This window comes from Anas acuta, chromosome Z, assembly GCF_963932015.1.
Source record: "Anas acuta chromosome Z, bAnaAcu1.1, whole genome shotgun sequence".
Classification (NCBI taxonomy): domain Eukaryota; kingdom Metazoa; phylum Chordata; class Aves; order Anseriformes; family Anatidae; genus Anas; species Anas acuta.
In genome coordinates, this window is record NC_089017.1 from 74,629,308 (window position 1) to 74,654,320 (window position 25,013).

The following is a 25,013-nucleotide window of genomic DNA, read 5'->3' on the forward strand; positions in this document are numbered from 1 at the left end:
TAGAACTGTAACACTTTTATTATCATTAATTATACTTTTTGTCCGTGTAAACTGTTGTTTGACACCACAAAAGTCTTGACGAATTACAGAGCACAAATTCCCAGCTGAATTTTTTTGTAAATTCTCAGCCTACTGAAAACTGAGTTAACATACATTAGTTTTTACAAAGAAAGCAACACAGTTCCAAATGTCCAAAACGCTGCAATATTTAAACTTACAAGGTTTGTTTTAAATATTTAATCCAAGCAGTGTTAAAGGGACACTGTCAAACTCTTGCAATGACATATTTGGTAATACCTAACAAAAATAGTCACAGACAGTTCTTTATATAAGACTCATCTTTTACCTAATAGTGAATTATAAATACAAAAATAATCTCAAGACCTCAAAAACTAATTTCAACTGGATTGTAGCAGCAGTTTACTAACACACCCCATTTGGAGCTATGTTCACATAAAGCTCACTTCTGATCTAGGAAATTATTCCATAGATTTCTGTAAAGGAAAAGAAGAAACAGGTAATTGCTGTTATCTATATATGCTTAACGGGCTGACCTGGACACTTAAGGATCTTTTAGCTAACACTAAGCACAGATTTAAGCAGAAATGAGAGAGGAGATTTTTCCTTTTCAATTGGCGTACCTGTGAGCCTCCTGCTAGGAGCTCTGGTTTCAGTACAGTAGAATCTGGCTACAGGGCTCATAAGGGGAGAAGGAATAGGTTAAACTACAGTTGTGTAAGACGAAATGCTAAATCAAACTGATCTCACTCTGCTAATTAATATTTCCAAAACTTTAGCAGTCTCCTAGATATTGGCAGGCTTTGTGACAGGTCTCTGTTGTCGAAATTATTGCACAGGTTTATTGTGAGTGCTCCCGCACTCATTGCAAAAGCACTGAGCAATATTACTACTGGTGATATGCTGCAGACATCTGATTTGGAGGAATTCAATCAATTGCTGTTGGGTAACCTGAGGCACCATGGCTTCATCCAGATAACTGGTGTGAGGTGCACCGCTTTGTCTATTCTGACTTAAAGAACTGCGTGTGGACTGCTACAAAAAAAAAAAAAAAAAAAAAAGCAGCATGTTAGTCAGCAGGGAAAAAAAAGAAAGCCACAAGGTGAAGTTTGTTTTGTGCCTCTTCACGGAATGGCTTTTTTGTTTCCCGGACTAACTACCCTTTCATATTCCTTCCTCTGGCCAAACAAACTGCTCTTGGCTTCATATATGAGATGAGCCTGTCCACTGATCAAATGCTCCTTGTGTAGCATGTCAGTATACCTGAATTCCTCCAAAACAGAGACCATGATGCAAGTGATAACAAGTCTTCCAGGTGCCACACTGTCACACTTGTTCTGCCTACACAAAATTTCGCTGCAGCTTGTAAAGAGGGGAGAGAGGCACAGCTAACGAGAACGAGGCACATCACAGCCTATCAGTACTACTGTCAGTAAAGAATATACTCAAATGATAAAGACAGGAGTGCAGTGAGCTGTGAAAGGAGAAAACGGCTATGTAGGATACTCTCCTTCATCATTTCTAGATAGACATGCTTTTTATTTTGCAACTGGTTTCCCAAAAAGGCCGTTTTTATCACTGGAATTTACACCTGTTAACAAGGCCACTAATTCCACTCTCCCATGCCTTTGGGCCCAAACTTTGGGCTCCCTTTCCGTCAGGAATGATGAGAGGGAAAAACAAAGCTTCCACGCAGAGTGAAAGCCAAACAGATAAGGTAAAACTCCACTAAAATTTGGGAAAAACATTTGCAATCTTATTAGGAAAGTATATGTTTATATACAAAAACAACATCAGACAGTGTCCTTTTAAAGAAGATAAGTACACAGGCTGTTATAATAATTACATGAACATTAACCATTTCAACAGCTTTTAAACTACACACATTCCACACTCAAAAGCGAGTTACAATGTCACTTAGCATTCCTCAACGCATTCAGCTTTTTTTTTGGAACAGACTCAAGTGCTTTACTTTTCATAGGCACCAAAACACTTCATAAGCAAACAGTAAACAGCTCCAGATACATTCCCTGTGCGGAAATAAGCATACCAGCTGTTTTCATCCAGCACCTGCAGCAGGGCAAAGTGATGTTATTGCCTCCACCTTGTCCCTCCCACAGAGTGCTCACAGCCAAGTCACAATCCAGTTACACATAAATACGCTTAAACACAAACAAAACCTTCACGTTTGCAACCACCTGTTTGGATCTCTCCGATTTAGAGAATACCCTAGTCTGTAATTAAAGCTTTTATTTTATAAGCTCATCAGAAAATAAGGAAAAACAACACACCAAGCAACGGCCCAATCCACGTTGTACAGACTAGCATAACACATGCATTCGTTAGTTCATTAACTAGCACACCTATAGCAAAACAGTTCCCTACCTGGCAGTGACAAGGCTTATTCTTCCTCCTCCATCAGGGTGCACGTGTCCCCTGCACCCTACTGGGAAGCATGAAAGCCCTGGTATTCTGTCTGCTGTGGGATCCACATCAAAAGCTGTTTTTGTTAAGCTGGTGTTATCATCCATCTTGGAAGTTTAGTCTATACCGTTTCCATACATCAGTGGATTCTGCACAAACTGCCAAGCAGTTACTTTGCAAAGATGCTGGAGATGACTGCTGCAGGGGACAGCAAGCTGTAGGTGAAAATGGCTACACCTTATCTCTCTCTGCCCACTGAATCCTGCCATGGTATTGCTCTCGTTTTGGTGCTATTCCCAGCATAAATCAGGCATCAGCATGAGCTGTGCCAGGCCAAAACCTGAGCAGGATTTGAGTGAGCAGCCACAATCCTAGTGCTACATCAAAGAAGTTTCAGGCATGGATGTAAAACCTCTCATTTTGGCATATACATATCTGTTAGAATCATATCAAAAATAAAATGATATATTTCAATCACAATATGTGTGCAAACATGCCCTGAAAAAATAGAAAGAAAAATGGCAGCTTTGGCTAAGCTACTATCTTATGCATTTTTCCATAAAATAGGAACAGAGTTGGCAAGAACAGTAACTTTTACAGCTCATCCACATCGTTTTGCCAGCTCTTTCCTAATGAATACTGCATTTTGCTTGCACCAACATTTTCACAGGTCACTTGGTTTTCCACAAGGGGACAGACCACACAAAATGCACCTTCAGGAAGAAGTGCCTCTGGAATTTGTGACACGAAGCGCTATGCTTGCAAGGGATCTCATGGCACAGGTAGACACTTTGTGACAAAATCCAGCTTGGGAGATGTAGTTGGAAGCTAGGCGATACAACCTTTCTGCTCCGAATATGTTGAAGTGCCCAGGCAGTACCTTCTCCACCAGACCTCTGTCCACCAGCTCCATCAGGCGCTGGCAGCTTGCAACGTAGTCACTTACTTTGCTGTAGGGAAGCCAGTCAATCATGGATCCGTCGTACACGACGTCTCCGCTGAACAAAATCTTGTGCTCTCGGTCGTGTAAGCAAATACTTCCTCTGGAATGGCCAGGCATGTGCATGACGGTGAGCTGTCGGTCTCCAAGGCTGATCACATCCCCTGCAAACAGAGGCATTACAGGGATGAATGCATGCATTTATCCTGCACGTTAAACACCACGAAAAAGTACAGCCTACAGCTACCCATGTGTGTTTAAACAGAGTACACCCACAACAGCAGGAGCAGGACCTTTTCTGCTTGCTGAGCGCCAGAGGCATTTGAAAAATGCACTTGACAAGATGCTATTTCCCAGTGATAGTAATGGATAACACAGGCTTGAGCAGTATTAACTGAGCCAATTCTCACCCTAATGAGCTGAACGACATAAAAATAAATGGTAGAGAAAATAAAACAGGAAACAAACAGAACACATTAAGCTATGCCTCCCTTGAAAATTTCCAAAGTATTTCACAGTTTATTAAAGTTTATCCTCAATTCACCTAGGACTCAACCGCAGTCACTTTTGCATGGCAAAACAACAGGACATAAACTGCAGAAGGAGGAGCAAGTTTGGCCTCCGAACATGTTTTTTTAATTGTCTTGAATCAGACACAGAAAAACAGAATGTTTTTCTCCATCTTAAATGTGAATGCCTTTCCATTGCTCTAGACCCTGAGCTTGTGTTCTCAGCAGAAAGACAGTCCAGGGTTGGAGGATAATTAACAACAAGTCTGTTGTTAATTTTAAGTTGTAATGCCAGCTTAGTTATAAATGTGCAAAATCCATTAATTCACAGGTGATAAATACATAAACTTTAGGGCTGGGAAGAGAAGGAGTAAGAAACCTTCTCTAAAGCATGTGCTCAGTAATTATGCAAAGCAGTTACAAAAAATAACATCCAGCACCACAAACTTCATGGAATGGAGACCAGCATACACCAAGAGTTGCATAAGAGGACGATGCTTGGAACTGTAATATGCATTGCAGGTTGCAAAGTGAAGAAGAAGCTCCCAAACTTCTGTTACATTAGAAGTGCAACAGTTAGGGAACCATCTGGCTCAACCAGCAGGTATCCTCAGAGTTACTCAAGACACAGCAAGCCTGAGGGTGTAGCCCTATGGACAAGAAGGGCACTTCACTCTTGAAAGCTAGACCTCTCTTTGGAAGACCTGAGTGCTTTGGGACTGGGTTGGGAACTATTGCCTCGTGTTCCCAGGGTGATGTAAAGCACTGTGCCAGAGCTGGGAGTGAGTCTGGGAGGGCAGAGTTAATTCCAAGTGCTACAGGTAGGGATGCAGGAGGTCATCCACTCAACTCCATTCACAAAGCGCTAGAACAGGGTTTAGAAATCACTGCAGAGCTGGCATTTAACCATACTGTACCTATCTGGGAATCGGGTCCCCGCATCTGCAGCAGCAGGCAGCCTCAAACTTATCAGAGAGAATTTTTAGACAAATTCTGTTTTAAAGGAAATGCTCAGAAGCCTTGATAGAAGTAGCAGGCCTGCCTTTAGAGAAGATTATACAGAAAACTCCTGTTCTGGTGATTGAAACAGCAGTGGAGATGGTGAAGCTATGGGAACAACGTGGCCCAATGGGTTTCAAACCCATTGCTCCAGATGCTGAGAAGTACAAGGAAACAGAATATGACATCCGGAATTGACAGAAACATGCACATATATATATATAGATATACATATATATATAAACATTGCAACAGGTAAAGGAAACTGCAAGTCTTACAAGATACATGTAACCAGGAAGACAGTAGGTGGTAAGGCAGAATACAAGTAGATGCCACTTTAGCTGGAACAGCCAAAAGGAACGGTGCCTGAAGGATCCCTTACAATTATGTTCATGCAAAAACTGATGCCAATAAATGAAGCGGGCGCTGTACAAGTAAAAGCCATGGCTTTGGATTCCAACAGAACGTAACTCTGCAACCTCCTGTATTTTGAGTATATACTGGATATACTGGATATACTTACCCCAAAAAAGTTACACATGGATTGACATGACATGCCACTTCCACAGTTTGTCTCCATGAAAGCTGTGCTAGAAACTCTGATCTTACTTCGACAGTGAGCGCGCTCAATCTTTCATGATTTTAATAATTCCTCCCATTCGAAGAAAAACCAGCCCAAACTCCTGCTGACTATTGCGAAACTGCTCACCAAATCTTCTCTGAAGTCTTTAGTTAAGCCTTCCCCAGCACCTCTGCAGGGTGATGGGCTGGGACAGCCAGGAAGAGGCTGCAACTACCTAAGCCATCTGCAGGAGGTGTAATCTGTCTATCGCACTGCTACCCTTTAACTCCTGCCCTATGGTGTTCTGCAGTTAGGCTACCTGTTGCCGAAATAACCTAGTCATTGTTAACGATGAAATCAAACTGAAAAAATGAGCAGAAATATCTGTTTTTTTAATATACCTGTACAAAGCCTTTTGTGGAAGCATTACATTCATGTACGTTCTTCTGCAGAACACAGCCCGCATGCTTTGCTGTGTGTATTTCACCAATTAGTTTTTACTCACTGTTATGCCTTGACAGTTTATGAGCAATAAGGGTTACCAGACACCAGAAATGACTGGCACGCTGTCCGTAAGCCTCAATTAGTGAGCCTCTAAATGCTGGCTCCCTCCAGTGCTGCTGAGCAGTCCTCATCCTGGGGCAAAAATCCTGCACCTCCAAGCAAACAAACGGTGTGAGCAGTGGGCATTTCTAAGCATGTTCCCGAAAATGCTTACAGCACGGGTGCAAACGGGGGGGTTTCACCCGCTGCGTGCTGATTTTGTGTGTGTTGCGGTGAGGACTGTGGGGTGGGCAGGGGACTGTGGGGTGGGCTGGGGACTCCAGAAAGCGGTTTGCGGAGGCTGTATGAACATGGAAACCCAGATTTTGCAACGGAAAGCAGGCAGGAAAAGCGGCATGAGGAAAAATACGAATAAAAAAGGCACAAAAACCGGGTCAGGGACAGCAGGGAGGGCACAACGCCGTCTCTGGGCAGCACCCGACGCGGGCGTCCCCTCAGGCGGCGCCTCCCCACAGCGCCCGCGGGACGCGGTGGGGGGGGGGGGGGGAGGCGACAGTGGGGCGGCGACAACCCCACAAATCCCCACCGCCCACAGCCCCCCGTGTCCCCCCGTATCCCCCCGCGTCCCCCCGTCCCTCACCGTCCTGCAGCAGGCGGCTGGGCCTGACGGGGGGGACGCGGAACTGCCGTGCCCGCCATCCGGGTCGCGGCGGCCGCGCCACCTCGCGGTCCCACAGCCAGGTGACGGCCTCGTAGTTGTCGCCGCGGAGCAGCGCGGCCGCCTCGGCGCTGTGCACCGCCACCTCCTCGAAGTGCCGCAGCCCGCCCGCGTGGTCGAAGTGGACGTGGGTGGCCACGGCCAGCAGCGGCCGCCCGCCGGCCCCTTCCAGCAGCCCGGCAGCCCGCAGGTAGTCGGGCAGGCTGCGCAGCCCCAGCCCGGCGTCCACCACCACGTCGCGCTGCGAGCCCCGCACCAGCCAGATGTTGGCCCGGTTGCCCGACTCGTAGAAGCGCTCCTGGATCCAGAAGATGCCGCCGCCCAGGGGCTTGTGCGCGAACCACTCCAGCGCCGACATGGCGGCGGCGGCGGGCGGGGAGGGGAAGGGACGGGGATGGGGATGGGGATGGGGGGGGAGCGGCCGGGACCGCCCCACTGCGGCAGCGCCGGGCGGAGCGAGAGAGGGTGAGGGGGGGACGGGGTTTGAGGGGGTGCCGGGGGTGTGAGAGGGGATCGGGGGGTGTGGGGGGACAGGGGGTGAGGGGACGGGGTGGGTGTGAGGAGACCGGGGGGGGGGGGGGTGAGGGGACAGAGGGTGTGAGGCGATGAGGGACTCGAGGGGACTCAGGGACTTGAGGGGACTCAGGGATTTGAGGGATGTGAGGGGATTTGAGGAGATTTGAGGGGATTTGAGGGGAGCCGGGGCCATCAGGGGGTGAGGAGGATGAGGGGACACAGCCTGGGGGTTGCGAGGGGATGGGGGCAGTGTGGGTGCCCTGCAGCGTGAGGGGGTGGGTGTGACGGTAAAGGGGCACAAAACAAGGGTGTTTTGTGTATTTTCACCTTGCAGGGGACCGAGGCTGTTGTGGCAAGTGTTTGCACCCACACTGATTCCTTCAGGGACGTAAGGTAAAGCAAAGCCAAACACAACACAACGCTAGCATTTAAACTGCAGCCCTTTCTCCTCCACCTGCTCCCCTCCACACCCCTCCACCCTGCTTTATTTTTATTTTTTTTGCAGCCTCCATTGGTTGCACCCTTCTCTGAAAGTCAGCAGGATGGGGAGTTTTGCTCAGAGGACAAGTTAACAGGGACTTACACAGGTGTTTGGCCACCACAGCTGGCACGAGGCCTCTGCAGACCTCTGGCTGCCTGGGTGACACCACAGGCAGCTCCCATGGCCAATATGTAAAACTTATCACGCTTAAACTGTGCTTTAGGTGGCCCTTAAATCCTTCTGGTGCAACAGGATGGAAAGTGTCCACAAATGAGAAGAGGCACCCAGGGGCTTGTCACACCTCGGTCATGGCTTTTGAAGTATAAAGCTGTCGTGGTAACTTTCTCAGGCGTAGTGGGTTAGTTGTAAAACATGCGGTTTCCCTCATGATTTCTCTTTCATGATCGCTTTATGATGTCAGTAGACAGAAACGGCTTAAACACTCAAAAACTTGCAAGTTTCAGCAAAACTTCTCACTTGGAACAGGGTTAGCTTTAAAGCTGGATACTTCTCATCAAACTAATTCACTATTTCAGGAAAATCTTGGAATTAATTTTAAAGCTGAACTTAAAAAAGTGACTGTTTTATTGAATCCAAAAAATGTGCCTTTCCTCGGTACCTTGTCATCTCCCGCAACTCTTGTTTGGTTTTCTTCAGTTGTCAGTTCCCTTTTTTCACTCCTAGATAATTGTTCATGTTCGGGGCTTTGCTGTTATCTTTTACCTGTCTTCAATTCTGTCAGTCTTACATCTTCTTTTTCATCTTGTTTGCAAATGACTTTGCTAATTTATTTTATTTTTGTATTTTCAGTTCATTAAATGTTCAGGCTTAGATTTTTCTTTGTTGTCTTTCTTAAAATGATTTATTTAGGGCTTTATGATTATTTTTAGATAGTTTTCTGTGTTGCTGACTGACCTGGAAATGTATAAAGTGATTTCATTTTATCCAACCAAAGCTTATTCCTGTTCAAAATAATACACGAGAAAATACCTGGTTTTTTTCACTGACATTAATAAAAAGGCCATTTCTTGCTTTTGCAGGACTTGTAACAAATCTTAAGTAGGCATTTCCTTGTTTGTACTCATCGTTCTGTACTGGGTTCCTTGTTGACTGGTTGGCAGCTGTTTCTTGTTCCCCATTTGGACTTCTTGTCTCACACCAATGCCTGCAGTGGGATGCTGTGGAACTATTTGGGTTTTTACAAGTAGAGCAGGATGGCAGGAACAAGCTTGATCATACCCAGCAGCTTGGTAAGCTGCAGGGTAGCAGTGCAGTTTATGGTAAGCAGCACAGGAGAGTTCTGGGCCAGAAAAATGTTTCTCACAGTTTGCTTTACCTGCCAAACCATGGGTCATACAATTCTGCGATGGAGTGAGATGTGGCTGTAAATGTCAGCACCCTCCTGTTATCAACGGTTAGCTTACATATATACTGGTGCAGAGAAATCCTTCGATGCTTTTACCTTAAGCCTCTATGCTTTTGGCTCTTTTTTTGAACCCAAAGCTAGTTACAAAGATAAAGGAAAAACAAAAATGGAAAGGGACAAAGAATACTCCAGAGACAAATACAGACTATTTTTGAGACTCATTCAGGAAGTGCAAAATGCCTTCATAGTAAGTTCCATTAACATTTTTTTTTTCCCTATCTTGTTTCTTCTGCTTCGTCAGCCCTGATTGAACTCAATCAATTCCGTGGATCTAAGCTTTAGAAGAGGAAACTATGAAATTCCTAGGTTAGGTGGTAATTAGGTAATTTCAGGCATGCAGAGGTAGGTAGCTACCAGAAATGAGGAGAGGAGCTGTTTTGAAGCATGTGCCAAATTTATAGTATGCAGAAGAACCTAAGATGGGTGTTAAAGTTTTTGCCAATTTAGAATGATCTTTGAGAGTGGTTTTAAGATTACTGCAATATTTGCGACACATTGGGTTTTTACACAGCAGTTTTATAGGTAATGCATTGCATATATGTAAGAAAAATGATTCTTTAAAGACCTGTAATCTTGTAATCTTTTCAGGAACTCCAAATGGCTGGGTCAGGTAGAGGAAGAGGACGTGCTGCGTTTACCTTCAACATTGAGGCCATTGGCTTTTCCAAAGGTGCATCTCTACCCGACGCTGTGTGTAAGCCTCCCCCACCATTTCCTGTAAGTACATCAGCTACCTCAGAGCACGCTCTTACTGTTTGGGTAGAGTGTATTCACTTTCATTGTGATAATAGAATGAAGTATAAGAACAACCCTAAGCACTTCAGGTCAGTTTTGAGGTACTTAATGTACTTCCATTTGTTTCCATTATCGTTTTTATCATTACCACTTCCTGTCCCTTTGCTAACTGTGGTATCCCATAGTTAACTGGATTGCTTGCAAGATGTTTGTTCATTAAGGTCCTCAGCTTGATTTGGTTTTCTGGACATTGCAGTAATAGTAAAACTGAGGATCTGAATTTGAAATAAAGTTATACTCGCCTTAGAAGCTGCAAATGGATCTGGATTTATAAGGTTACTGTTGATGCAAGCACAGAAAGATTCAGGATGAGTGTTTTGTGCCTCCGTAGCCAGAATGTGAAAATAACTTGAAAACAACTGAGATGTGTTCTATATAATTAAGGAAGTTGAGACTGGACATTTGGGTTATGTTTAGGATGTATCTGAAAATTAAAGGGTAAGAAAGAGTAGATAATTTTCTAACTAAGCTGAGTTTTACTACACAGGCAAACTTGGGCAATTTTGAGGCTGAAAAGTAGTGTTGCAGTGTTGCAGTTTTACATAACAGAATTTCCCATTTATGTCAGGATTTGATCAAGGTGCATGAAATTTTTCTCAATCTAACGTGTTACAGAACGTTTTAGTTTGACATGTAACCAGTGGGATTCTGAGATTTCCCTGAATAGTTATTTTGCCAGTGGCTTTGATTTGCCGAACCATGTTACATGTCCTCAAAGTCCACCATTTCCCTTACAAGTCGAATTGTCTGATTTCAGTTACAGTGAGCCATCTACATTGTTCCTACTGTAAATGTTGGCTGCTTGACAGCATTAAGAAACTGCATTCTGTATCAACTGTAGCTTCTGCAGTCAGCAGTGGCTTTGGCTTTGGCTTGTAGTAGAATTGCTAGCCCCACTATATCTAATGTATGCCATGGAGAATTTAGAGACTTTTCTTCCACTCTGCCATTCAAAAATTGTGTCATAACTAGAACTGTTTAGAAATTCCATGAATTATATTTAATGATTGGGTAGTGACCAGAAGTATGACACCGCAGCTGTTGATTGATTGATGCTGAAATCATTTTAAGCAGTAAATTGTTGCTCTTACACGTTTCTAATAGGAGCTTTCTGTGATCTTATGGATTTCCTGTAAATGCAATTAAAACCCAGTTAAGGTGCATCAGCATACCATCAGCATCATCAGAGATTTAAAATGTTGTCCATCTAGCAAATATAGCTGTAATTAGCGAACTCCTTTCGTGATCCAGCTCTGTGACAGTGCATTGTGCATTGCAGCTTACCACTCAGATATTGTCTGTGCACCACGTGTCAGGTGATATCCAGCTACTACATACCAATTCCAGTTACTACACACAAAAATATCCAGTTACTACGTACAAAACTATCTATTTACCACACACTAATTCCATCTTTGGCCCTAGTTTGCTGTATATTTTAAAAACTCTTTTTGCTTATTCATCTTTCCCGTTTCGGGAGCCATAGTTCAAAAGCAAACAAACAAAACACCAAGAAAAACCTAACAATTCATTTAAATGCAAATGAAAGAAATGAGATGTGTGCTACCTGGTTGTGACATGACATCAGTCAAACTGTGTCGATTATTATCCAGAGTAATCATACTTTAATGTAGGTGCAATACTGTTTCAGAAGAGGTTAAGACCTGGGCTATGCTGACCGAAGTGACAGTTTCTGATTTATTTAGGTTGGCAAGAAAAAGTGCTCTTGGGATTTAAGAACCCTTAACATGGGCTTAAGGTGGATGTGAATGGCTATTTCACAGGTTTTATGTATTTTTCCTGTATTGCTTGATACCTTTTTACAGAAAGATACAGTGAAGTCATAAAAGGTATACATTTGTTTGTAAAATTATGCATGTCAGAATGCGGTAAAGTATCCTTGCAAAGTGGTATAATGCAGAGTTGCACTCTTTCAGGACTAGATATGTTTGTTGTAGCTTTTTTTAGTGTTCCTGCATGTTTGATGGATATTAAGACATTATAAATAATAAACATAATTTGTACAGAGTACAGACAATAAGCCAGTGCCTCTGAAAACAGGAGAAGACGAAGATTACATGTTGGCCTTAAAACAAGATTTTAGAGGAACTATGAAAAAAATGCCATATTTTTTGGCAGTAGAAGAAGAACGTGAAGGTTTGTTTATGTGCTTTTCATTTTTACTTATGTCTTCGGTATTTATTCTCTGGAGGATAATGTAGTGAAATGCATGTGTTGAAGATGTATCTAGTGCTGATAATGAGGAACAATAATTAGCCAGACTACGACAATATGGATTTTTGCTGCTTTTACACTTACTGAAGTTGCAGATCACTCGTACAAGTGCTGTAACTGGAAAGCAACTGTTGTTTGAAAACAAACAAACAAAAAATTTATAGTAAATGTTAGACTTGAAATTCAGTTGCCATTTTAGTTATGTAAAGACATATTAAATAAAATACTTATATTAAGTAGCTGGATGTTATAAAACGTGCTGTTCTAGAACATGATTTTTTTTTCCCCTGAGTCCATTCAGGGAAGATTGGTAAGTGTTACTGAAGTCACCTGAAATACAAAGATTGAGATGAGAATAAGCAGTTTACGGAGGTTTGCATCAGCAGACCTGGATTTGAAGCTAAAAGCTTGTTCATACTGTACGTGACTTGCAAATCTTATATGTAATTAAACATTAACAGCCTTGTTACTGCTCGATTAGAAATAAATGCTCTGCTATACTGGACATGCAATCATACATCATTATACTCTTAAAATCCAAGCTTCCTGGTCAGAAAACTCATCTAGTGGGAAGGAAGGAAAGGGGAGCAGGGAAGGAACAGCTCTATGTCTGTTTACCGTGCTGTGGCAGTATTTTAAACATGTAGCAGCCACAGGAGGTTATTACTGGGAGGAGTGCTTCTTTTCACTTGTGATTTTTTGCTGTTCCTGTCATCCTTCTGCATGTGCTGGTGCTTTTTCTGAGTGCTATAAATGGTAAGCGCTATTACAGGAAGGTAGGAAGTAGAGAGTATTGGGAAATGCAGTTTGTGTCAGACCCAAGGTCCAGCCAGTGCAGTAGGCTGTCTTTAGTGAGCGTTATAAAAATGTTGAAGGAATCCAGTGTAGCCAAACACCAGGATAATCTTTCTTGTTGCTATTGTGTGCTGATCCTGAATAATGAGAACTCACTTGAACTCTAGAACATGAGTTTTAATATCTGTCCTGAACCATCAAATAATTTTCTGACTCTGGCTATTCATGATACAATTACACAGCCTCATCCTCTCTAAAATGTGAGTGCATTTTATTTGTGGTGTACTGGTGAATTCCAGCTGTTTTTGAGACCATATGCAATTTTTATCTTTTGTTATGCTTTCAGTACAGTACTGTGATTAACACACCTTATTGATCGTCTGCTTGTTCTTGTACTAAATCAGTGTTTGAACCGGAGCAGCACACTTCAGTATGACCCTACAGCCTTCTCCCCCCTTTTTTTTTTTTTTTTTTTTTTCTTAGTTTGAACACAGATGTTTAGCCAGTCTCTGTGGTGTTTCAGTATTCCTTCAGAAACTCCCTGGGAATTTCTGCTGCCCCTGAAGGGCTACAGAGACTGAAACAGTTTCAGGAGCCCTGGCTTCTCACAGCAGATACTGCTGATCATCTGATACTTGCCACCTATTTCTGTGTCAGGCAGGAGCTCCTGGCTTCCAGTCCCTCTCGAACTCTCTCAACAAGTGGCTCTCAAAAAGCAGAATATTTTTTCTGACCCACAGCTGGAGCAGGGCAATCACCAGGACACAGCAGGCAGCTGTAGCACAGTGCAGTGGTCTTGCCAGGTAAATGCTTGGTTATAAGGCAAGGAGAACAAGAGATCCGATCTTCATCCCTTTAAGATTGTAGAAGTCAAAATAACTCCTTCATCTCTTAAATAAACACATTTCACTATTTTTGGGTTCTTATCTCACAGAAGCTTCCTGTGTCCTTGATCTTTGTCAGGCTTGAAATTTGCTATTTCTGTTTGAGGCACAAAAAAGGAAACTGGCATGCCTGAAAGCCTGTCCGAGTAGTTTCCAAGGAAGCAGCTACTTCATGAGAACGTTACCTCTCTTTTCCAACTGGGCCTCACATGGTAGTTCTAACCTCAAAGTCATCTTTGCTTCTGCATCTTTCTTCCTGAGGTGTGGTGGTCTCTCAGTGTTGCTAACTGTGCCTTGTGTGTTGATGACTGTGCCCAGTCATATAATGACTGTTTTTCCACAAAAAAAAAAGACATTTTCAGGAAAAAAACAGGTACGCAGGTACCTGATGGAGTCAAATCTTCAGCTATGCTCAGTGTTTCCCTGGGGATACATTGATAAATTGCCTTAAGTTCTACTGAACCTTTAGTTGAAGAAAAACTCTTCAGTTTCAGGGTTTTGGTATGGAGCAATGGTTGTCTGCAGCTTAAACAGCTTGCTTTCATCTCATTATTTTTAACTGATCTTTTGGGTTTTCTTTTTTACAGCTCTCCCCCTCCCCCTTTTTTTTTTCTTCTATGTCATCATAAAAATCTGGCAGGAGTAAGAGGAAGGCAGCAGGGGGACCATGGGCAGGAATTTCTTAGACTGGCTTTGCTACAGAAGCAAACGGATTGTTTTAAAGAGTCAGCACATCTGTGAGCCAAATGTTATTTGAAGTGTGAGAAGGGAAACATTTTAATTAGTTAGGACATAGCTATCTATCTTTCGTCCATTATTCAGGTAGTAAACCAAAGACATGTCTAATACTACCTAGCAATTTTGATGCAGTAGTATACTGTGTAGAAGAGATTTTCATCATTCAACACTTATTTTGAGCAAGTAGTAGCCATATTCTTTAAGTTCTCAATTTTCTTCACTTCCTAAGCTATGAATCATTCATCTTTTTCCCGCAGGTATATCTGCTGCAGCTGGGTGACTGTCACCTTGGCAGTGGTTTGGAATTAATTCATTAACTGTGAGTAGCAAGAGTCAGTCAGGTGTATTTTCTTACTGATGGCATCAGCAATTAATGCTTCACTAAAGGTCATCAAGCTGAAATAAAGCTACTAGTTTATTTCCCCTCTGTTGCTGATGGTTTCCTACCGCATCTGTAAAGGCCACCTATTTCTCATCTGTTAAATACCCCTTGGACACTGCCATTTTAAACACAGTATTTTTGTTGCACAGTTCTAGGTAGGTCTTCTGTTTGCCCTTGTCACAACAAGTTTAAAACCGAGTTTAATTTCTGACATCTTCATTTTCTGACTGTTTTCCCTGGTGAGTATGCTGGAAGTCTTTGACTGTACAGGTCACAGTCCTTACTTTGATTTTTTTGTGTTACATCCACAAAAATTGTCCCTGTTTAAGTAATTAGTTATTACTGACATCAGAATCAATAATCTTGTGTTCAGTGGATTTTGCAGTTGGGCATGGTATTGTGATAAGAAAAAATGTGACTGATTAAAAAATACTTAAGTTTTGGTGCTAGTTTTGTCATGAAAGATTGCACAAGATTGTTTTTGCAGTATAACTGCATGTACCTACAGTGTATAACTACTGTATTATTTAAAGTTCATTTCTCAGTTTAGTTCTTGTGCCTGGAAAGAGGAAAAATGGACTAAAATGTTGCTGCTGTTTCAGAAATACTTGTTATACTGTAAAGGTTTGCCATCGCAAAAGTCCTGCGGCTTGATCACAATCAGTCAGACACGCAGCCTTTTGAGAGCTGGGAGTTCTGGGTGCTTTTAGGACAGTGGTGACAAATGTCACCAATTGGTTTTGTTGTAGGGGTTTGGCTGTGAGACTGAAGGGAAGCAGGAGGTGAGCATTCATCTCATCAGCCGTCCTTACCTGAGTATATCTGATCTGCTTGTGATGTTTTTATACGTTTCAAGCATAGATGAATAAAATATTATCTTTTTTCTTTTTTTGCCTTCCCAGTCATGGAAGGACGGAAAGGTTGAGTTAGAAAGACACCTCAGGAGCTCATCTGGTCCCACCCCTGCTCCAGCAGGGCCACCCAGAGCAGGGTGCCCAGGCCTGTGTCCAGGTGATTTTTGAAGATCCCCCAGGAGGAGACCCCACAGCCTCTGGGCAGCCTGTGCCAGTGCTCAGCCACCCGCACAGCACAGAAGTGCTGCCTGGTGCTCAGGGGAACCTCCTTGACCCTGTTTGTGCCCATTGCCTGCTGTCCCGGCACTGGGCACCACTGACAGGAGCCTGGCTCCATCCTCTTTGCACCCTCCCTCAGAAATTTATAGACATTGCTAAGACGTCCCATGAGCCTTCTCTTCTTTAGGCTAACCAGCCCCAGCTCTCAGTGTCTCCTCCTCGGAGCAAGCAAGGGCAGCAGAGGCACTTTGCTAACTCCTCTTCAATTTTGTGTCCAGCATGACCCCAGGTCTTTTTCTGCAGAGCTGCTTTCAAACTTGTTCCAGTGCGTGTCCCTCTGGACTTTGCACTTCTCCTTTTTTAAGTTTTTCTTGCCAGAACATTTCTCCAGCCTGTCCAGTACAGAACAAAACAGAATATCCCAAGTTGGAAGGGATCCACAAGGATCAGGGAATCCAACTTCCGGCTCCACACAGGACCACCCAAAAACTAAACCTGAGAGCAGTGTCCAAAAGCGTCTTGAACTCCATCAGGCTCAGTGCCATGACCACATCCCTGGGCAGCCTGTCCCAGTGCCCGACTACCCTCTGGGTGCAGACCCTTTCCCTAACCCCCAGCCTGACCCTCCCCTGTCCCAGCTCCATGATGTCCCCTCGGGTCCTGTCGCTGTCCCCAGAGAGCAGAGCTCAGCGCCTGCCCCTCCGCTCCCCTCGTGAGGGAGCTGCAGACCAAGTACCCCTGGATGGCATCACTACTCTGGTGTTTCTGCCACTCCTGCCAGTTCTATGCCATCAGCAGACCTGCTGAGGATGCACGGTATGCATCAACCAGATCATAATGAAGATACTAAACAGGACTGGACCCACTCTTAACCCTGGGGACCTCCAGACAGACTTTGCACCTGGTCATCACCCCCTGGGTCTGGCCGTTACGCTAGGTTCTGATCCACCTCACTGTCTGCCCTTCCAGTCCATACGTCAGCTTGATGGACAGGAACAGCTTTCCCTTGACTGAGAGGAGATACTCAAAAACTGGAAACTCTTTTTCTGGGGTTGGGGAGGGAGGTGAGTATAAAATGCAGGTTTTTAAGGTACGTAGCATATGATTAGTCCTGGGAAGTGCCATGAAAACCGCTCAAAGTAGTGACATGGAACTGTTTTTAGCTGTTCAGCAACAGCATGAGAAAGTGCTCTGCGTGGGATAAGGAGGATATACTTATGTTTAGCTACAGGAAAATACCAAAGCCAGCGTCTGGATTGCCTTTTTAATGAATTCAATAACTTTTTGTATCTTTCTCTACAGCAATAGAAAGGTACAGTAAAAAGTACCAGAGCAGGGAAAAGGAGCATGCAGCGTGGACCCCAGGTAATATCTGAGATTACCAAAGGCTAATTCTCTATTAACCTGTGCAACTACTTGTTCTTCTTAAATGTTTGATTCATTATTTTATAAGCAATATAAGTATGCAAATCCTTACCAAGGCATGTTATTCCCTCTTGAGGGTTATGCCCTTGTCATGTTTTCACATCAAGGGGAAGCGTTGTTTTGTCCAAAAGAAATACAAATCTGGTTTTATTTTTTACTCATTCAAAACAACAGCAAGAATGCAAGCTTGACCTCGGTCTCTAGCTTTCCCTCTTCTTTACTCCCCATGCAGATGTCAGTTTTGAACTGGGAACATACAGAAATGCTACTGAAAACAAAAAAACACAGTTTCTTTGTCACTGCTGAATGGGTTTTATGACATTAAATTTCCACAAAGGCACCAGCATAGATCAATACTGCAAGCTTAATCATAGTTCATAAATTAGAGGCCATCTGGGCCACCGGAGGGGCTGAACTTTGTCTCACCCAGGCAGATACCAGTTTCCATTAACTGGGTGAAATGCTGCTTCTCCCTGTACTTCCTCAACTTAAAGTACAGCCAAAATTCAGTAAAATTGTTGGGTGCTAAAACAATTAGGCATACACGTAAACAACACTGCAGGGGTCCCAGCCTTCTCAGTGTTGGTGGGAGGGGGAGGATTACCACAGTAAATCGTTGTTTACATGCATCAAAGCTATTTTCTCTGCAGATTGGAGAAGACTCCCAAGAGAGATGAAGCCAAGAAAAAAGATGAAAAAAGGTAGATTATATATTTTTAAAGAGCATTTAATACACACTAGTTGAGTGTAAGAAAACATGCCGGAGCTGGTTAGGGGAAAAAATGGTAGAAATGTTAACGAGGCCTAATAAACAGGGCTTTTGGCAGTTATTTTCTAAATAATTTACTAGTCTGCCTGGCTTTTATGTTTTGTTTTTTTTTTGTTTTGTTTTGTTTTGCTTTGCTTTGCTTTGTTTCTGTAGGATTTTAACTTAGAGGAACAGATCTCTCTTCCTTTGATGTTGATGTACTGTATTAACTAGCTAGGTGCCAATATGCAATAGTGGAATATTAAAGATGTAAAAAAAACCTTTTTGTTTTGGAATTTTGTGATCAATTCCCCTTCTTCTATTCACCAAATAGCCAGCTGTTCAGATTTTCTTTGTATTTTGGGTTTCCCAGTTACATTTTTTATGATTTGGTTGACTTTTGCATTTATTAGGTATTTCATATCTGATTTAATATAGGTTACTTTCTGTTTTCCCTGGTTTTACTTTTTTTTTGTTTATTTTCAGCTTTCTTCTGCAGAATTGTGAACCAGATCCTTCAACAGCAGTTGGAGCTGGTATTGGTTGTTCTTAAAGGAAAAAAACAAAAGCAAACAAAAAACTTTTTAAAAAGTGTTTTCTAGTGTGCATGACTTATTTTAAGTTCTCTGTAGAAGCCTGTTGCTCTGTTGATGTGAAACAATGCTTGGCCCCCTGTTTCTAGCTGTCTGTTAAATATAATTGTTTACTTTCTTGTTCTCTTTGTCCAAGTCCTTAATGTGTCATTTTTCAGTTCAAGGATAAAATAGAAAAAGAAAAGGGAAATGTGCAGTAGTCATGGAGACTGGCTCAGCTGGATGCTTTGTTCCTTTTAAGAGCGTCATTGAGAAGCATGGTATTAAAGGTAGACTGCAAGATTCAACCAAAAATTAACTGCTTATTTGCAAAATCCCGCAAGAAAAAAGCACGTACACATTTTCTTTTTTTTTTTTAAAAGGAGAACTCACACTGGCTTTTATAAGCCTGCAGGCAGCAAGTATCTCCCCGAGATTCCATGAAATTACAAATGCCAAGCTACCATTCTTTCATAGCCTAATGTTCTGATTATCACAGAGAATTACTGATTAATGTGATTTCTTTCTCTAGTCTTTTGTGCCTGCTTCTCTACTTGCTCCTGAAAGTACACTTTCTTACAAAATTTTAATGACAAAGACCAGCTGACCATCCAAATTTGATTGGATAAAAAAACTGCTTTTTTTTTCGTAAAAGCAAGAATCATGCGATTTTAGTTCTTTTGGGAGGGAGTGGGGGATATTGATGATATATATGGAGGCCATACAAAAGTTGTAATGCTTTTGTGTTGAGGTTTGTATGTAGCTGATGAGTGACACATTTGCCTGTCTGGTATGCATCCGTGGTGTGTTTTGAGGACAGCCATGTTAGGTGACACTTTAGTGGAACAAAGGCGAGGGAGTGCAGTGCATTTTATCTGTGCTGATATGCAAACAAGTTTCCTACCATTCTACCTTCATAGACTGTAGGAGTGGTTTTTGGATCACTGCAGTTACATGCACAGGCCTGGCTTCATTTTCACTCTACCTGCTGGTTTCCCAGAGTGTTTTAACAACACATGACTGTGACTGACATAACTTTAGGTAGAATGCCACATCTCATCTGCACAGCCTGGGCTGTGGACCATGTGATCCTAGGTATCACCAGTGTCTCCAAAAAAAAAACCCCAAAACCACAATAAAATAAAAAATAAAATAAAATAATAAAAAGAAAAACATTGTAAGTTGACTGGCCTCAGCTCCTGTAGGCCAGCTATATGCATACATATTACATCAATCAGATGTATGCATTTTGGCCAAATTCCTGTAACAACAGGTGTTTCAAAAGACTAGATTGTATTCCATTGCACCTCAAAGCAATGTGGATGTGAGAAGGTGTTTTGCTTAAAATTCTACTGTCCAATGATGGGTCCCTGTCTCTAATATCACGATGAGCTCTGGAGACGCCCACCACTAAAGGGAAGACTTTGCATGTCTCTTTGGGCTTCCAGGCTGTTTATTATCTCTAAAAGTCTGCAGGTGTTTGTGCAGATACAATCATTTTGAACCACACTTGTTTTCCCTAAAAGCCTCCTTCATTCTGGATGTGTTTGCCTAGAGAGAGTTCACATGTTATTACAGAACAGCTTGACTTCCCATAGCTGTGTGCGGTGCTTTTGTCACATAATCCCTTCCTAGGCAAAACACCGAAACGAACAGAATGTTATTTATGGCAAAATGCAGCCACTCTCATTGCAGCTTTTAAAGTTCTGCTTCCTTAAGTATTAGGACACATAAAATATGTATCACTGGGGGTTACTGTCCACATCAGAAAGGCTATCTCCTCCTTCTATCCGTGCACATTAATTATCCTTTCAGGTACCATGTTGTGTAAAAAAAAAAAAAAAAAGGGGGTGGAAGGAACATAATCTCAACTGAAGCTACTGTGTCTTATCAGAAGCTGTGTAGCTACACCAGTGTGGAACTTCACAAAGGCAGTTTTACCCTGCTGAGAAGAGCTCAGGTGCTAGGTGTAGCCCTACGTTGTAAATTGTATGCAGTGGTGCGCAGTACAGAAGGAGAAGGGCAGTTAAATCATGGAAACAGGACTTCTCTGCAGAGCTCTTTAACTCTGCTCAAATATTTCTCAGTCCAGAGCTCCTTGTTTCTCCCGGTCAAATTCCCCTCCTGGAACTGGGAGAGGTATTCCTCAGCTGAGAGTGCTGCAATCAGACAGCTCATACCTGGGTACATGGAATGTTATTTTTGACCTTTACTCCACAATATAGTTCAGCAGTACAAGGCTGAATTGTAGGGAGTAACTCGATAAAGGTCATGTTCATTTAAGAGCCATCGCTGGTCCGCAAGCCACTTTGCTGCAGTAACCGCATTACTGTGTTGTAACTCATATACTCTCCTGTCTGCCTTTTTTTTTTTTTTTAATGTATCTATCTGAAGTGCGCTGCTGTCCTACCTGTATATGAACAGTAATATGTTTTTATCGTTTCAGCTGATGAACAATATCAACGTGGATTTTTTTTTTTTTCTAGTTTCTTAATACAGTGTATGTAGGTGAAAAGTACTTTGCAGAACTGAATGACATAGTTTGGCCAAACCTTTAGTCAAATACCTGCTTAAAGACAATTTCAAACTCGCCCCAGACACATCATTTAGATAAATAAGGCCACTACACCTCTAAGAGTGATGTAGCTCAAAGTCTAAGATAATTTTAATACAGAGAGTATGGGGTTTCTACGGCAGTTACTGTTCTCAAGATACAAGCTCTTAGGAGCAAATGAAAAATTTACTGTTCTTTTATGTCCAAACAAATAATAGTAATATATTTTATTTCAGCAAGTGTGAAACCAAGAAAGGCAAACAGCTCTGACCCTAAAAGTAACTTGGATGTGTTGAAAAAAATTGAGGTAAGATGCGCTTAATCTCACTAAGTAGTACAACACAAATTGCTGAAGGAAAACAAATCCAGATTTTGGTGTTGATTACACACCATGTGGAAATGGGAAGCTAAAAGGTGAAATAGTTGTTTGGTGCCTTTACTTTATGGCATGTGGTACTATTTTGTCAGGTGTGACACGGCATCCTACTGCCATCCTACATCCAAGAGTGGATGCTAAAGGGAAATCATCATCTCAGTTTATTACAGAAGACATACCTTTGTTAGAATGGAAGTTTGATGGCTTATACTTGATAAAATAAGTCTGTATGAAGTTCTGGCCACTTTATGTTTTCTTTAGTTATTGTCAAAAAATAAATAAATAAAAAATGTGCAATGTTGTTATGTTAGTCATCTTGCTGCTAGCTGCAGCCTAACACTTTGGTCGTGTGGAGGGCATGCTGTTACCTTAACATGGGATTACCATATAAACAAAATTGTATTCTGACAGGAGTTGGAAAAGAAGGATGATGAAGAAGAGAAATCTGAAGATGAGAAAGACAAAACAAAAGACAAAGAAGGTGAAGATGATGACGAAGCAGAAGAACCAGAGGAATATGATGAAGAGGAGCACGAAGAGGTGCTTTTTTTTTGGTTTCTATTTACAGCAAGTCAGATTGCAGTCATTGAGTTGTGTGTTGGCTGCCAGCCAAATGTCCCTAGCTTCTCTGAAGCAGAATGAGAGTTGTAGTGAAAGGCACTACTGCATTAATTTTCTTCGTTGCAGTAGGTTGTGCTGTAGTTCAGTCAGTATGTCAGATTTGATACTCCAAAAGAGCTGTGAAATAAGAGGTTGCAAACAGGAATGTGTCCTGCCTCAAGGAATACATAAAATTATTAATTTTCTTCATCAAAATAGGGCACAAAATTTACATTAAAAAATCATGCCTCGTCTTTCATAGATACTGGAACTTAATTATGTTTTATTTTTCCACAAGAAATAAGGAAAAACATGTTAATGTTCCAAAATTTTTGTGCTCAACAAGTTTAAAACACATTTCTTTAATAAATTGTCACAGGCATAGCAATAGTGTTTTGATCTGCACTGTGTTTTTATTTAGGAAAATGACTACATTTCTTCATATTTTGAAGATGGAGATGACTTTGGTGCTGGCAGCGATGACAATATGGATGAAGCAACATACTAGCTATTGTTGCTAGGTGGTATATTGTTCAAGCCTTACACTACTTGAAATATAAACCTGGAGGTAAGCTGGGTATCACTGACAGAGCCAATGCATTATCTCCGTTGGGTTTAAGTATACTCTCCAAAAACATACTGGACAACCTTATTTTATTAGTACTATGCTGTGAAATGGGATCCTGGATCCCACATTTTTTTCTTTCGCCATGTTTTGCAGACATGCACCTTTTCAAGGTTCTCTGGAATGCCTACTGATGGAGCAATCTATATGCCATTGTATTGCCTCTGCACAGACAAAGAATGTATGCATTTTAATTGAACTGTGCCTAAGCATTTGCACTAGTCAGTTCTATGCTTTAGCTGTTAAGTCTTGAAAACAAGCGCAATTTTTGATAACCGCGGTAAAGCAAAAATAGGACCTTTATGGGAATAAGCTGCTCATATTTAGCAGCTGACTTCTCTGAAGGAATTTATGTAACTTCTGAATTCAGGTGACTGAAAATAATTGACCACTAAGCACTTTAATATAAACTGACTTGAAAGGACTTCAGTAACATGGACTAACAAGGTAATGAGAGCATTTTGAACTAGCTGTTATGCTAGTCAGCAGAACTCTTACCTTTAGTATTCTGGTGAAAAGGGACAGTAATATTTAACCGTGTTACACTGCCTTTATGCATCAGTGTAGTTAATAATTAGGGTAATATAATTTAGAAAGAATATATGGCAGAAATTAAGATTGAGAAGTGTGAATCATAGTTTTCATCTTTGTCTTACAGATTGAAGTGACAAGAATTTCAGTCCTTTGCCTTGATTTCTCTGCCTGTTAAGGCAATACTAACTTTTCTACCTCACAGAGCTGTTAAGTGAGATGGCAGATATCTACGTAAGTGCTAAAGCACATTTACTTGTGTTCCTACAAAAATGAGACAAGCTTTACAGACAGCAAAATCAATAAAAAGACAAAAATGTAGAAAAGGGAAGTGGTGAAGTATTTTGATGCATGAGGTTTTAATTGGGAAAACATGAGTGCTGAGAATAGCAAAGCTAGAATGCTTGGAAACACGTATCTTATTTTAGAGCCAACAGACGAAACGTAGATTTATTCCCGAGATTAGAAACCAGAGGAACACAACGACAGCATATTGTGTCCCTTTGTCTTTTGATGATACAAAATAGTATTTATCAGTGTTATTGATCAGGTTACTACATTCTGTTCTTGGTAAAACTTAGTGCTAATGATTATCAGGGTTAACGAAACAACAGTTTTAAGACAAAAGCAATTCTTTCATGAGAAGTGCGCTTTGTGGAAGTTTGGCATTCTGTCAAGCAGTGCTCTGCCTCACTGCTGACTGGAAAGTAGTACAGCATTATTCTGTGAATCATTCTGCACAGTAAGGTACAGCTTCAGGTACAGCTTTCAAGTGTTCTGATAAGTTACGTATCCATTCTAAAGGAAGTGAAACTAAAATGCAATGCACGTCACACCTCAGAGGTATACTTAATTGTGTTTTGAAGCCTGTACAAACAGTGTTTAATAAACATTCTGCTATATTGCACAGAAAGTGCTTTTATTTTTTTCTATTTTTTTTTTTGACAACATACATGCGAGCAGTTGTTTCTTGACCAGTTGGGCCTGTTTCTTCGATGTGACATGCAACTCGTTCATTCAGCATCTTTAAAAGGTGAACCATGGTTACCTGTCCTACAGAGGGAACCACACAAGTCTCAGGATACATCTTCTAAGACCAATTTAACAATGGCAAGTAAGGCCAAAGCTGAGGAGCAACCAGAGTTCCAGGTTTCACCTCCAAAATGAAATGGTGATGTTCCAGAGGCAAAACACCAACATGTGAGAACTGCTACAGGTGTTTCTAACTGCTGAGAATTTATTGCAACACCATAATGCTGATAAAACCCAAGGTAGTCCACTGGGTCTCAGCAAACTTTGGATTTGGGTAGAATTGAATTCAAATTCTGTCTTAACAGCATAGCAGAAAAGTACTGGTATGTTGTACAAGAAGGCAGGCACTGCTTTTAGCTTCAAGTGTGCAGGAAGATTGCCAGCTAAGAGTTTTCCTAGGAACCACCTGTCTAGCCAAGGCCAGCAGTGCTCAGCTGCTTACCAGTGCTAAACCGTGGCCACAACGATGATTTTTCATGCCTTTTTTTTAATGCTCATTTCAGAGAACTAACAAGTTCTTGGAACTTTATGCAGAAGAGTTCCAAGTTACA

General features: G+C 41.9%; 2 protein-coding genes across 4 annotated transcripts; one reads left to right on the forward strand and one right to left on the reverse strand.

Annotated features, from left to right (window-relative positions):
- MBLAC2 (metallo-beta-lactamase domain containing 2) lies at nt 1-7,078 on the reverse strand. Its single transcript, XM_068668067.1, has 2 exons — nt 6,597-7,078; nt 1-3,546 (listed from the first exon to the last, which is right to left on the reverse strand). The coding sequence occupies exons 1-2, from the start codon at nt 7,030-7,032 to the stop codon at nt 3,158-3,160; spliced, it is 825 nt and encodes a 274-aa protein (XP_068524168.1). The 5' UTR covers nt 7,033-7,078; the 3' UTR covers nt 1-3,157.
- On the forward strand, nt 6,866-23,761 carry POLR3G (RNA polymerase III subunit G). Of its 3 annotated transcripts, XM_068668068.1 has the most exons (10): nt 6,866-7,005; nt 7,525-7,583; nt 7,696-8,951; nt 9,686-9,814; nt 11,920-12,049; nt 17,302-17,364; nt 18,075-18,125; nt 21,535-21,605; nt 22,086-22,214; nt 22,696-23,761. In XM_068668068.1, exons 3-10 carry the CDS (start codon nt 8,886-8,888, stop codon nt 22,780-22,782), a joined length of 726 nt encoding a protein of 241 aa, XP_068524169.1. In that variant the 5' UTR covers nt 6,866-7,005; nt 7,525-7,583; nt 7,696-8,885; the 3' UTR covers nt 22,783-23,761. The 3 variants fall into 3 exon arrangements, with proteins under 3 accessions (XP_068524169.1, XP_068524171.1, XP_068524170.1); XM_068668070.1 differs by lacking the exon at nt 7,696-8,951; XM_068668069.1 differs by lacking the exons at nt 6,866-7,005; nt 7,696-8,951 and adding an exon at nt 7,085-7,139.
- Nucleotides 23,762-25,013: the final 1,252 nt, after the last annotated feature.